Source organism: Oncorhynchus mykiss, chromosome 26 (genome assembly GCF_013265735.2).
Source record: "Oncorhynchus mykiss isolate Arlee chromosome 26, USDA_OmykA_1.1, whole genome shotgun sequence".
Taxonomy (NCBI): Eukaryota; Metazoa; Chordata; class Actinopteri; order Salmoniformes; family Salmonidae; genus Oncorhynchus; species Oncorhynchus mykiss.
In genome coordinates, this window is record NC_048590.1 from 42918607 (window position 1) to 42931020 (window position 12414).

At 41.3% G+C, this 12414-nt stretch overlaps 1 protein-coding gene across 1 annotated transcript; it reads left to right on the forward strand.

Moving 5' to 3' along the window:
• The first annotated feature begins 3280 nt into the window (after positions 1 to 3280).
• LOC110526703 (transmembrane 6 superfamily member 1-like) lies at positions 3281 to 11875 on the forward strand. Its single transcript, XM_036964406.1, has 7 exons — positions 3281 to 3424; positions 5331 to 5413; positions 5621 to 5739; positions 6186 to 6290; positions 6643 to 6735; positions 9948 to 10067; positions 11561 to 11875. Exons 1-7 carry the CDS (start codon positions 3390 to 3392, stop codon positions 11753 to 11755), a joined length of 750 nt encoding a protein of 249 aa, XP_036820301.1. The 5' UTR covers positions 3281 to 3389; the 3' UTR covers positions 11756 to 11875.
• Positions 11876 to 12414: the final 539 nt, after the last annotated feature.

Below are 12414 nucleotides of genomic sequence, written 5' to 3' on the forward strand. Positions count from 1 at the left end.
GACACCATTTACCTGATTGCAGCAGCCACTACTCTTAGTCTTAAACCTTTGGATGCCGTCTACCATATCTCCCTTCACTTTATTACAGGTGACAGTTTTAATACTCATCACTCCATCCTTTATCAGAAGGTCGTCTAGACCTCACTAGAATCCCGTAGATCACTTCATTACTCCCTTCTTGTTTACAAAGCTCTGCTTCACAAGCTTCCAACCTACCTCACTTTCCTGTTGAAATATAAAAATATGAGATACCAAACCCATTTGCAACTCGAGGTCTCACTTGTCTCCACAAAGTTTGGTGAATCTGCCTTTAATTTGAATGCACCACAGTTATGGAATAACTTACAAAACAAATTCCACCTGGATTCCCTGGTACCAATAGGGCAGTTTAAAAGTTTGTTGTTAAATGAGTTCGCTGAAGTGTGCAATTGTTTCAATTGACTATTATAACTTGTTATAATAACCTGATGTCATGTATTTATCTGTCTTGTAGTTTATTTTTTTTATCTTCTGTTGTTGTGTTGATGGATTTATTTGTCCTCGGGGCTCCATTCCAAATGAGACACTGGTCTCAATTGGGCTCTCCTGATTAAATACAAGTTTTTAAAAAAAATTGTAGGCCATGGAAATATGTTGTCTGATGGATTTATATTGCACTACATAGAGTAGGCCAATGGCATTTAAATAGCCTAAATTCAAGATGGCCATATAGCTCATCATCACTTTGCTCAGTGGTTTCCAACCTTTTTCAGTTACTCCACCACCAACTGAAATTTGCTCTTCCAGGACCAGGGTACAAGCATTGCTAATAAATCACTAGCTTGCTATTCAGTGGAGTGGCTGTGTGGTCCCAAATCTGGGATTAAGGGGCTCTTTTCCAAGTTTAAAATTATAAACATTCAACATTGGCCATGCTGTCAATTAATCATGATTTGTGCCGCGTACAAAACAAGAGTTAACTTGGAACTGCAAAAACTTGACTTTAATGAATAAAAAAACCCCTGTGAAATCGTGAATAAATGAGCTCCGACTGGGAAAATAAATGTTGAACGGTCATCCAACTCGGAATTGTGAATCTGGCCTCTTTCTAGAGCTACGACCTTAAGATCATTGACGTCATCATGATTCAACCGTTTTTTTCAGAGTTCCCAGTTGTTTTGAAAGCATCATAAATTCAGAGAATGCCAGACTTTGATGACAAAATTTGCCCCAGAAGGACCATCGCGCCACCTTCCTGTTCAGGTGAGCACAGCACAACAAGGTGAGTCCAAAAATGTCATGTATGCTGCTGCATACATTATGTAATATGCCAAGGAGATATGTATACTGTAGCTAAGAAAGTAATACTAAGTGTATGTTGTGTAGAAGGTGTTAGTAGCCCATGTGCCTCACTCTAATTATTTGGTCTATTTACCCCTCTTAATTCCGCCTACTGTTCTGACTTGGTGGTGCACATGTGGCCTATAACCTATTTTAGAGAAATATAATCAGAATATTGTAAGAGCTTTCATTGTCTGCTTATATGCCCCCCTTATTTATCCTACGGTTCTGCCTTGGTGTACAGGGAGAACACTGCATCCCACTTTTTTTATTTTGTTTGCCCCAACCAAAATGTACATGATAAAATGCCATTGATCACGTGTCATGTTCAGGGACGTGAACTCCACTTGTGGGATCATGAGTCGGACGACAGCAGTCAGAATAGAATTTAGCGCCATAGGAAAGGGGATCTCAATGCTTTGCAGTCGCTTCCTCTCCTTGCTCCCTTCTCTTCATCCATACTGACCTGTGACTCATGGATAGGTAAAAGCAGATAACCTAAGCATAGATTTCCCGACTTCTGCATTGTTAATTAGGCAGGGAGAGAAGGAAGCCTTATTATACGATTGAGATGCGCACAGGGTGCTGGCAGAATAGTAGTACGGCGCAGCACGCGCCCAATAAAAAATGTATTAAGCAACATGTTCTAATGGTTTTTAACATATATAATTTTGTGTTTTATTTTCAGTAACAAATAATTATTTATGCGCGTCGACAGTGTAAATAGAGCAATGCACGCGTCTGCTGGGACGGGAGTTTTTATCTTGTCCTTGACATCAATACCCATTTCATTTTTCCTCAACTCTCTGATCTACACTAACAGGTGAGTAGGGATATTGTCGATAATATAGTTGTCATGTGTTTTACTGTAGCCGTTAATAAACCTTATAATGCTAGATAGTGGATGATGCTATAGCCTAGTAGTTTTGTATGCAGTCTTGTATGCAATCTAGTTTAAAAGCATTAGTAATATGTATCCTAGTTGATTTGATTCTTAGCAGGTTATTTCTGGTTAGGCCTAATTAATTGAGTATTTTTTATGTCTAGCATTGAGACAGTCTTTTTCGCTGGATCTACAACTGTTCTTATCTTGGCTATATCTGCATGCTTTCTATTCAAGAAGAAGGCACCCAAAGACCCTCTATTCTATGGTGAGAGTTTACACTGTTTTCCTCTACATTCACCAGTGTTTTCCCATGCAGGTATTCTCTATTTTAACTAAGCCTTGTAGGTTTAGGCTAGTTTTTATATACATACAGCATATCCAAAGTGACTTACATGCATGCACACATTTTGATATGGGAGGCCCCAGTGGGAATGGAAAAGCGACGATCCTGGACCTGGTGTTACAAGCGCTCTGCTCTACCAACTGAGCCACAACGGGCTCTAACTTCGCTGTTGTACCTGTCTTTGCTGCGCACACTAGACCACTCATTTAGCTGATTTTTGAAGGTTTACTTTGCTATGATTTTGTTATGTGTTTGTTAATTGAAGGAACTGATTGTAAGAGCATCTGCTAAATGACTAGAATAACTAAAATAAGTCAAGTAAAATGGAACTGTATTATTCAGTGTTCTCTTGTTCTGCCAGTGTTTGCAGTGTATGCATTCCTGAGTGTGGTAAACCTGATCATTGGTCTGGAGCAGGACAGTATCATCGATGGTTTCATCACCTTCTATCTCAAAAATGCAAGTAAACATCCCTGTGGCACACACACGGGCGCATGCACACACACGGACGGACGGACATACATGGACCTAATGGACGCATGTATGGACACACACACACACACACACACACACACACACACACACACACACACACACACACACACACACACACACACACACACACACACACACACACACTACCTACAGTCCATGCCACTGAATACAGAAATGAAAACTGAAAACTGTCCCATGCAATGAAGAACCCAATGAAAGCAGACTTTAACAGTGTTATAGTAATATATCTTTATATCTTTATCATGTTCATTACAGGCAGACCCCTACATTAACACGGCCCATGGACACATTATCTCCTATTGGGATGGATGTGTCCACTATCTCATGTACCTGCACATGGTTGCAGCTATAACCTGGGGGTATGTGCTTTACATTGACTTTATAGCCGTTTAGGAGACACATCCAAAGAGGTTTAGAAGAATAACATTTAAGTGAGTCTGTTAAGTAAGTAAGTAAGTTTAATGGAGTCTGTTAAGACTATATAAGTAAGTTTAATGGAGTCTGTTAAGACTATATAAGTACGTTTAATGGAATCTGTTAAGACTATATAAGTAAGTTTAATGGAATCTGTTAAGACTATATAAGTAAGTTTAATGGAATCTGTTAAGAGTATATAAGTAAGTTTAATGGAATCTGTTAAGACTATATAAGTAAGTTTAATGGAATCTGTTAAGACTATATAAGTAAGTTTAATGGAATCTGTTAAGAGTATATAAGTAAGTTTAATGGAATCTGTTAAGACTATATAAGTAAGTTTAATGGAATCTGTTAAGAGTATATAATTAAGTTTAATGGAATCTGTTAAGACTATATAAGTAAGTTTAATGGAGTCTATTAAGACTATATAAGTAAGTTTAATGGAGTCTGTTAAGACTATATAAGTAAGTTTAATGGAATCTGTTAAGACTATATAAGTAAGTTCAATGGAGTCTATAAAGGCCATATAGGTAAGGAAGCTAAAACAATCCGTTTTTTATTCATTTAACCAGGCAAGTCAGTTAAGAACAAATTCTTATTTACAATGACGACCTAGGAACAGTGAGTTAACAGCCTTGTCCAGCGGCAGAACAACAGATTCTTACCTTGTCAGCTCGGGGATTCGATCTAGCAACCTTTCAGTTACTGGCCTAATGCTCTAACCACTAGGCTACCTGTTGCCCTACATACATTTACATTGATAGTAACTACCACTCAACTGTATTTATCTGGGGGTAATAACTCCTAAATAAGTCATTATTAGGTTGTCTCAGCCTTTGGCTCATATACCACAAACCCCTGAGATGCCTTATTGCTATTATAAACTGGTTACCAACGTAATTAGAGCAGTAAAAATAATTGTTTTGTCATACCTGTGGTATTCGGTCTGATATGCCACTGCTGTCAGCCAATCAGCATTCAGGGCTCGACCCAACCCAGTTTATAAAAAGTATTTGAAGGTAAGGAAGCTGAAACAATCATACATTTACATTGATAGCAAATACCACTGAACTGTACATATCTGGGTGTAATAACTCCTTAATAAGTCCTTATTATGAGGTTGTCTCAGCCTGTAGCTCATGCTCACATTAACAGACATAACCCATGTCAGTATCAGACATGATGACTTGGGGTGCCATATTATACACAGTGAGCTTCACAAGTTTTGGGACATTTTACTAATTTGCTGTTGTTTTGGCTCTGTACTCCAGCAATTCGGATTTGAAATGATAGGTTAAAGTGCATACTGCTAGCTTTCATTTTAGGGTATTTTCATCCATATTGGGGGAATTGTTTAGAAATTAAATTACATTTTGTACATAGTCCCCCGACATTAGGGGACCAAATGTGTTGGGACAAGTTAACTTTTGGTCCCATATTCATAGCATGTAATGACTACATCAAGCTTGCGACTCTACACATTTGTTGGATGAGTTTGCTCTTTGTTTTTTGTTGTGTTTCAGATTATTTTGTGCCCAATATAAATTAATGGTAAATAATGTATTGTATTATTTTGGAGTCACTTTTATTGTAAATAAGAATAGAAGTATATTTTTACATGAATGTGGATGCTACCCTGATTACGGATAATCCTGAATGAATGGTAAAAAATTATGAGTGAGAAAGTGATATAGTGTAGTGCACTAATTCTGACCAGAGCTCATAGAGGTCCTAGTTATGGGCTACAACAAGGAGCCACAGTAATGATGTGTGATGTCTGTGTTGTGTGTGTTGTGTGTGTTGTGCGTGTTGTGTGTGTTGGGATGTGTGTGTTGCCTGTCTTTGCAGGGCAAGCTACAGAGCCATCGGCCTGTACTGGGTGGGGTCCATTCTCATGCGTGTCATCGTCTACATTCCTGGAAATGTTGTGGGTGGGTACACTCAAACGAATGGATAAAATTAGACCGTTACTTTATTGAACATGCATGGCTGATATGTTTTATCCCTGAACACAATGCAAATCAGTCTCAGCACAGATCTAGTGAGATTTACCCCTGTACAGACAGACAGAACATGTATTGTCTATCCTCAGAGAGGAACATTATTTTCACACATGCTTTTTGATCTCTCCCCACCAGGGAAGTATGGTACCCAGCTGAGCCCCCTGTTCCTGGTCCACATGCTCTACGTCGTAGTTTCGGTGTGGGCCTGCTTCCGCGTCTTCAGCCAGTCCACCACCAGACAGGCTCGGACAATGGTAAGAGCCCAATCCTTCAGGGTCAAAGGTCATACAATATTGCATTGTAACCAGATGCTATAATGCAACACTGCAAGGGACATAGTTACTCTCCATTTATCAGTAACAAGCCTACTTGTTTACATCCACCATGATTGACCACCAGGGAATTTGGTTAAAGATGCCAAAGTAAAAATAGATGTTCCCAGATATTATTAGACAATTCAATGGGAATTGGCTCCTCTTGCAGAGGCCAAGTGTTTTTTGACAAAATGTTTTCATGTCAATCTGAAGCATTTCAATCTGAAGCAATTTCTTATTTTATTTTGCTCACTCAATCCTGTAAAGCTTTTTTTGGTGTGCACACATCGAGCTACAAATCCTGACTTGAGCAATATCACTATCCATTAAAACAGAGAGACATTGCTGATGTTGGTGTATTTTTCTCTATATATTTTTTCTGTCAGAGTATCAATGAGGCCCAGAGGACTACGCTATTGGAGAGGCCCCTAGACTTTCTGTTTGTCATCTACCTCGTCCCTGCTACATTTTTTTGTGTCTTCAGAGGCCTGGTAAGAACCACAGAGACATTGCCAAACTACAGATGCCAGCCAGTTGTACTTCTAATGGATCTATGCGTTACCGTGGCGGCTGCCATGTCCCCCTCGCAAAAGAGGGTTAAATAAAGGTTAAATGGTTAAATAAAGGTTAAATGGTTAAATAAAGGTAAAAACTACCTGAGAAGGATGATAGATGAAAATGTTAGAGCATGGTACTGAATGTCACTCTGAGCTGAATCAAAGCCTCTGTTACAAAAGGACCTCATCATTATAGTTATACTCATTGCTGAAGAAAGGTCTGAGGCCCATTTAACTTTTTACAACTGGGTCTGATGTAACACTCATTGAACAGTGTCTGGCCTAGGTGGCCCTGGACTGCCCGACAGAGTGGTGTCAGGAGTACACACAGCTATATGAACCTTACCTGAAGGACCCCTCGTCTTATCCTAAAATACAGGTAAGTAATGGAAAGGCCAAGCCATGGAGCACACTGTTATATGGATGATGGACTCATACGTTTGTCATGTCTAAAATAGAGGTGATATAGGTGGAGGTGATATAGTAGGTGGATTAACAGTGATGGGTTTAACATCAGTAGGTGGTTTAACAGCGATGGGTTTAACATCAGTAGGTGGATTAACAGCGATGGGTCTAACATCAGTAGGTGGATTAACAGCGATGGGTGTAACATCAGTAGGTGGATTAACAGTGATGGGTTTAACATCAGTAGGTGGATTAACAGCGATGGGTCTAACATCAGTAGGTGGATTAACAGCGATGGGTTTAACATCAGTAGGTGGTTTAACAGCGATGGGTGTAACATCAGTAGGTGGATTAACAGCGATGGGTTTAACATCATTAGGTGGATTAACATCGATGGATTTAACATCAGTTGGTGGATTAACAGCGATGGGTTTAACATCATTAGGTGGATTAACAGCGATGGGTCTAACATCAGTAGGTGGATTAACAGCGATGGGTTTAACATCAGTAGGTGGATTAACAGCGATGGGTTTAACATCAGTAGGTGGATTAACAGCGATGGATTTAACATCAGTAGGTGGATTAACATCGATAGGTTTAACATCAGTAGGTGGATTAACAGCGATGGGTTTAACATCAGTAGGTGGTTTAACAGCGATGGGTTTAACATCAGTTGGTGGATTAACAGCGATGGGTTTAACATCATTAGGTGGATTAACAGCGATGGATGTAACATCAGTAGGTGGATTAACAGCGATGGGTTTAACATCATTAGGTGGATTAACATCGATAGGTTTAACATCAGTAGGTGGATTAACAGCGATGGGTGTAACATCAGTAGGTGGATTAACAGCGATGGGTTTAACATCATTAGGTGGATTAACAGCGATGGGTTTAACATCAGTAGGTGGATTAACAGCGATGGGTTTAACATCAGTAGGTGGATTAACAGCGATGGGTGTAACATCAGTAGGTGGATTAACAGCGATGGGTTTAACATCATTAGGTGGATTAACAGCGATGGGTTTAACATCAGTAGGTGGATTAACAGCGATGGGTGTAACATCAGTAGGTAGATTAACAGCGATGGGTGTAACATCAGTAGGTGGATTAACAGCGATGGGTTTAACATCATTAGGTGGATTAACAGCGATGGGTTTAACATCATTAGGTGGATTAACAGCGATGGGTTTAACATCAGTAGGTGGATTAACAGCGATGGGTGTAACATCAGTAGGTAGATTAACAGCGATGGGTGTAACATCAGTAGGTGGATTAACAGCGATGTGTTTAACATCAGTAGGTGGATTAACATCGATAGGTTTAACATCAGTAGGTGGATTAACAGCGATGGGTTTAACATCATTAGGTGGATTAACAGCGATGGGTTTAACATCAGTAGGTGGATTAACAGCGATGGGTTTAACATCAGTAGGTGGATTAACAGCGATGGGTGTAACATCAGTAGGTGGATTAACAGCGATGGGTTTAACATCAGTAGGTGGATTAACAGCGATGGGTTTAACATCATTAGGTGGATTAACATCGATGGATTTAACATCAGTAGGTGGATTAACAGCGATGGGTTTAACATCAGTAGGTGGATTAACAGCGATGGGTTTAACATCAGTAGGTGGATTAACAGCGATGGGTTTAACATCAGTAGGTGGATTAACAGCGATGGGTTTAACATCAGTAGGTGGATTAACAGCGATGAGTTTAACATCAGTAGGTGGATTAACAGCGATGGATTTAACATCAGTAGGTGGATTAACAGCGATGGATGTAACATCAGTAGGTGGATTAACAGCGATGGGTTTAACATCATTAGGTGGATTAACATCGATAGGTTTAACATCAGTAGGTGGATTAACAGCGATGGGTTTAACATCAGTAGGTGGATTAACAGCGATGGGTTTAACATCAGTAGGTGGATTAACAGCGATGGGTTTAACATCAGTAGGTGGATTAACAGCGATGGGTTTAACATCAGTAGGTAGATTAACAGCGATGGGTTTAACATCAGTAGGTAGATTAACAGCGATGGGTTTAACATCAGTAGGTGGATTAACAGCGATGGGTTTAACATCAGTAGGTAGATTAACAGCGATGGATGTAACATCAGTAGGTGGATTAACAGCGATGGGTTTAACATCATTAGGTGGATTAACATCGATAGGTTTAACATCAGTAGGTGGATTAACAGCGATGGGTGTAACATCATTAGGTGGATTAACAGTGATGGGTTTAACATCAGTAGGTGGATTAACAGCGATGGGTGTAACATCAGTAGGTGGATTAACAGCGATGGGTTTAACATCAGTAGGTGGATTAACAGCGATGGATGTAACATCAGTAGGTGGATTAACAGCGATGGGTGTAACATCAGTAAGTGGATTAACAGCGATGGGTTTAACATCAGTAGGTGGATTAACAGCGATGGGTTTAACATCAGTAGGTGGATTAACAGCGATGGGTGTAACATCAGTAGGTGGATTAACAGCGATGGGTTTAACATCAGTAGGTGGATTAACAGCAATGGGTTTAACATCAGCGCTCCATTATCGGTTAGACCGGCCATAGCCAGGTGCACCGCGGGTTAGAATAATTAACAGGTTAGAATAATTAACGTAGCAGGTTAGGAGAATTAACGTGGCAGGTTAGGAGAATTAACGTGGCAGGTTAGGATAATTAACGTTGCAGGTTAGGAGAATGAGATTAAGGTTAGGAAAAGGGTTAGTCTTAGCCAAAATGCTACAGTTATCAACAATCGACTCGTCGTGCCGCCCAATCAGCCACACAAAACAGTCTTGAGTGGCAACAAATCTGCCCTATTTGCTGATTCGCTTTCCACACACCCACTTCTGTTAATCCTCCCACTTCTGTTGACACGCCCACTTTCAGACACACGCCATGTTTGCAGTTACACACGCCATGTTTGCAGTTATGACTCAATACTTACCTCAAACTATATAGTAGGACCCCTTTTAACCTCTATAGCTGCGTTTACACAGGCAGCCCAATTCTGATCTATTTTCCACTAATTGTTTTTTTTGACCAATCACATCAAATCTTTTCACATATTTTTCAGAGCTGATCTGATTGGTCAAAAGGCCAATTAGTGGAAAACATCAGAATTGTGCTGCCTGTGTAAACGCAGCCTATTATGTCTCTGCTGTGTCCTAGATGATAGTGAACATGCTTTACTCCGGTCCGTACTACATCATTGCACTCTACGGGCTGCTCGTGCCTGGGTGTGAGTGGATGCCTGACCTCACTCTGGTCCACTCTGGGGCAATAGCACAGGTGAGTGGGGAGCATAGAAATATAACTGGAATGAAATTACTATTTCAAAAGAAGTAGGGTGAAGTTCCCCTTCCTACATGCTGATCTTGGGTCAGTTGTGCATTTTCCCCACTATAGGTCAAAGTTAGGGTTGGGGGAGAGGATCCTAGATCTATACCTAGGGGATATTTCAGCTATACAAATTCCAGTGTTGACCTAGATAAATTATGTGAATGACTGTGGCTCTGCACATGGTTAACTCATCTGTATTCCTGTGGTCAAGCTGTCGTACTGCAGAGGCCAGTGTGTGCGCACACACACACATACACACACAAACACACACACACACACACACACACACACACACACACACACACACACACAGAGAGACACACGCGCACACACACACAGTCTGATTAGTGCTATAAATTCCCGGGTTTCTAAGGTACTCTCCCTAACAAGGGCTCAGGGAGCGCTCTGTGTATGGCCAGTATTGATGCATCCCCAAGGACCGGTGATATTTGCTAAAGCAACTGACCCACAGTGTGCAGGCTTTTGTTCCATTATTGTGCTAAACAACACACCTGATTCAACTGATCACACCGTGTCTTGATGAATTGAATCAGCTTTTAGTCACACACAGATAGACATTGGACTGACACATTCTTTCTCAGGCGGATTTACCTTGCTTGCAGACCTATTTCCCTTTGGGTACAATACATTTTGGTTGATTGGTTGGTTGGTTGCTCAAAATGTGTGTATGTGTACCACTTAAAGGTTATTTAAAGATCACATGTGTAGTTGGAAGCAGCAAACGAAACAGTGAGCGGCTGCCATTGCTTTGTTGTGAAGCCAGTAGGCTGTCCTGTGCCATCAGTCCCAAGAGAGACAAAAGCTGGGGCCATCTTTAGACACAGCAGGCACGTTGCCTAGCCAGGCTAAATATAGAGGTCGAGAGAGGCAGAGTGTGTGTACAGACAGACAGACAGACAGACAGACAGACAGAGAGACAGAGAGACAGACAGACAGACAAGCAGGAAACAGGCAGGTAGACAAGCAGGAAAACAGGCAGACAGACACAGACAAGCAGACAGACAGGCTCATACATCTTGTTTCAATGCCTCTCCATGCTAGGAATGACAGCAGTAGGCTACAGGGAAATAGGCCCAGTTCAGAGATTGATAGTGGAGAGATATTCCACTCATGATACTGACAGAATATGACAGTGAACAGCTCAGGAGAGTGTAGGTCTATGCTATGGTACAGGGTTCATAGAAGACGTATGGTATGCTTGTACAGTATATAGAAGAAAAGTTTCTGAATACCAGATGCGTACCAAGAAATCCAGCTTTTCTAGTGTATCTTCCAGCTTTCATGTTGAGATTGTCAAAGCGGATCCTTCATTTATCTTTCATTCTTTCTCCTCCTCATCTTCTCCCTCCCTCTTTCTTTCTACCCCTCCACTTCTTGTTTTTATACTCTCTCTGTCTTATCTTCTCTTCTCTACTCCTCAGGCCCAGTTCTCCCACATCGGTGCATCTCTCCACACGAGGACGCCATTCTCCTACAGAGTACCAGCTGACAGCCAGATTGTCTTTCTATTAGTCAACGCTGTGTATGCCATCGTACCCCAAGCCCTCTGCTACCGCTGTGTCACTAGCCCTGCCTTCTTCCTCAGAGACCAACAAAATGACAAGAGGACTGACTGACGGAACTGGCTGACTGACCAACTGACTGGCTGGCTGACCGACTCAGGCCTTGACTACGCAGAAACCAGTCCAAAAGTATCTCTCTGCCTAGCATAACCGCAGAAACCAGTCCAAAAGTATCTCTCTGCCTAGCATAACCGCAGAAACCAGTCCAAAAGTATCTCTCTGCCTAGCATAACCGCAGAAACCAGTCCAAAAGTATCTCTCTGCCTAGCATAACCGCAGAAACCAGTCCAAAAGTATCTCTCTGCCTAGCATAACCGCAGAAACCAGTCCAAAAGTATCTCTCTGCCTAGCATAACTGCAGAAACCAGTCCAAAAGTATCTCTCCGCCTAGCATAACCGCAGAAACCAGTCCAAAAGTATCTCTCCGCCTAGCATAACCGCAGAAACCAGTCCAAAAGTATCTCTCTGCCTAGCATAACCGCAGAAACCAGTCCAAAAGTATCTCTCTGCCTAGCATAACCGCAGAAACCAGTCCAAAAGTATCTCTCTGCCTAGCATAACCGCAGAAACCAGTCCAAAAGTATCTCTCTGCCTAGCATAACCGCAGAAACCAGTCCAAAAGTATCTCTCTGCCTAGCATAACCGCAGAAACCAGTCCAAAAGTATCTCTCTGCCTAGCATAACCGCAGAAACCAGTCCAAAAGTATCTCTCC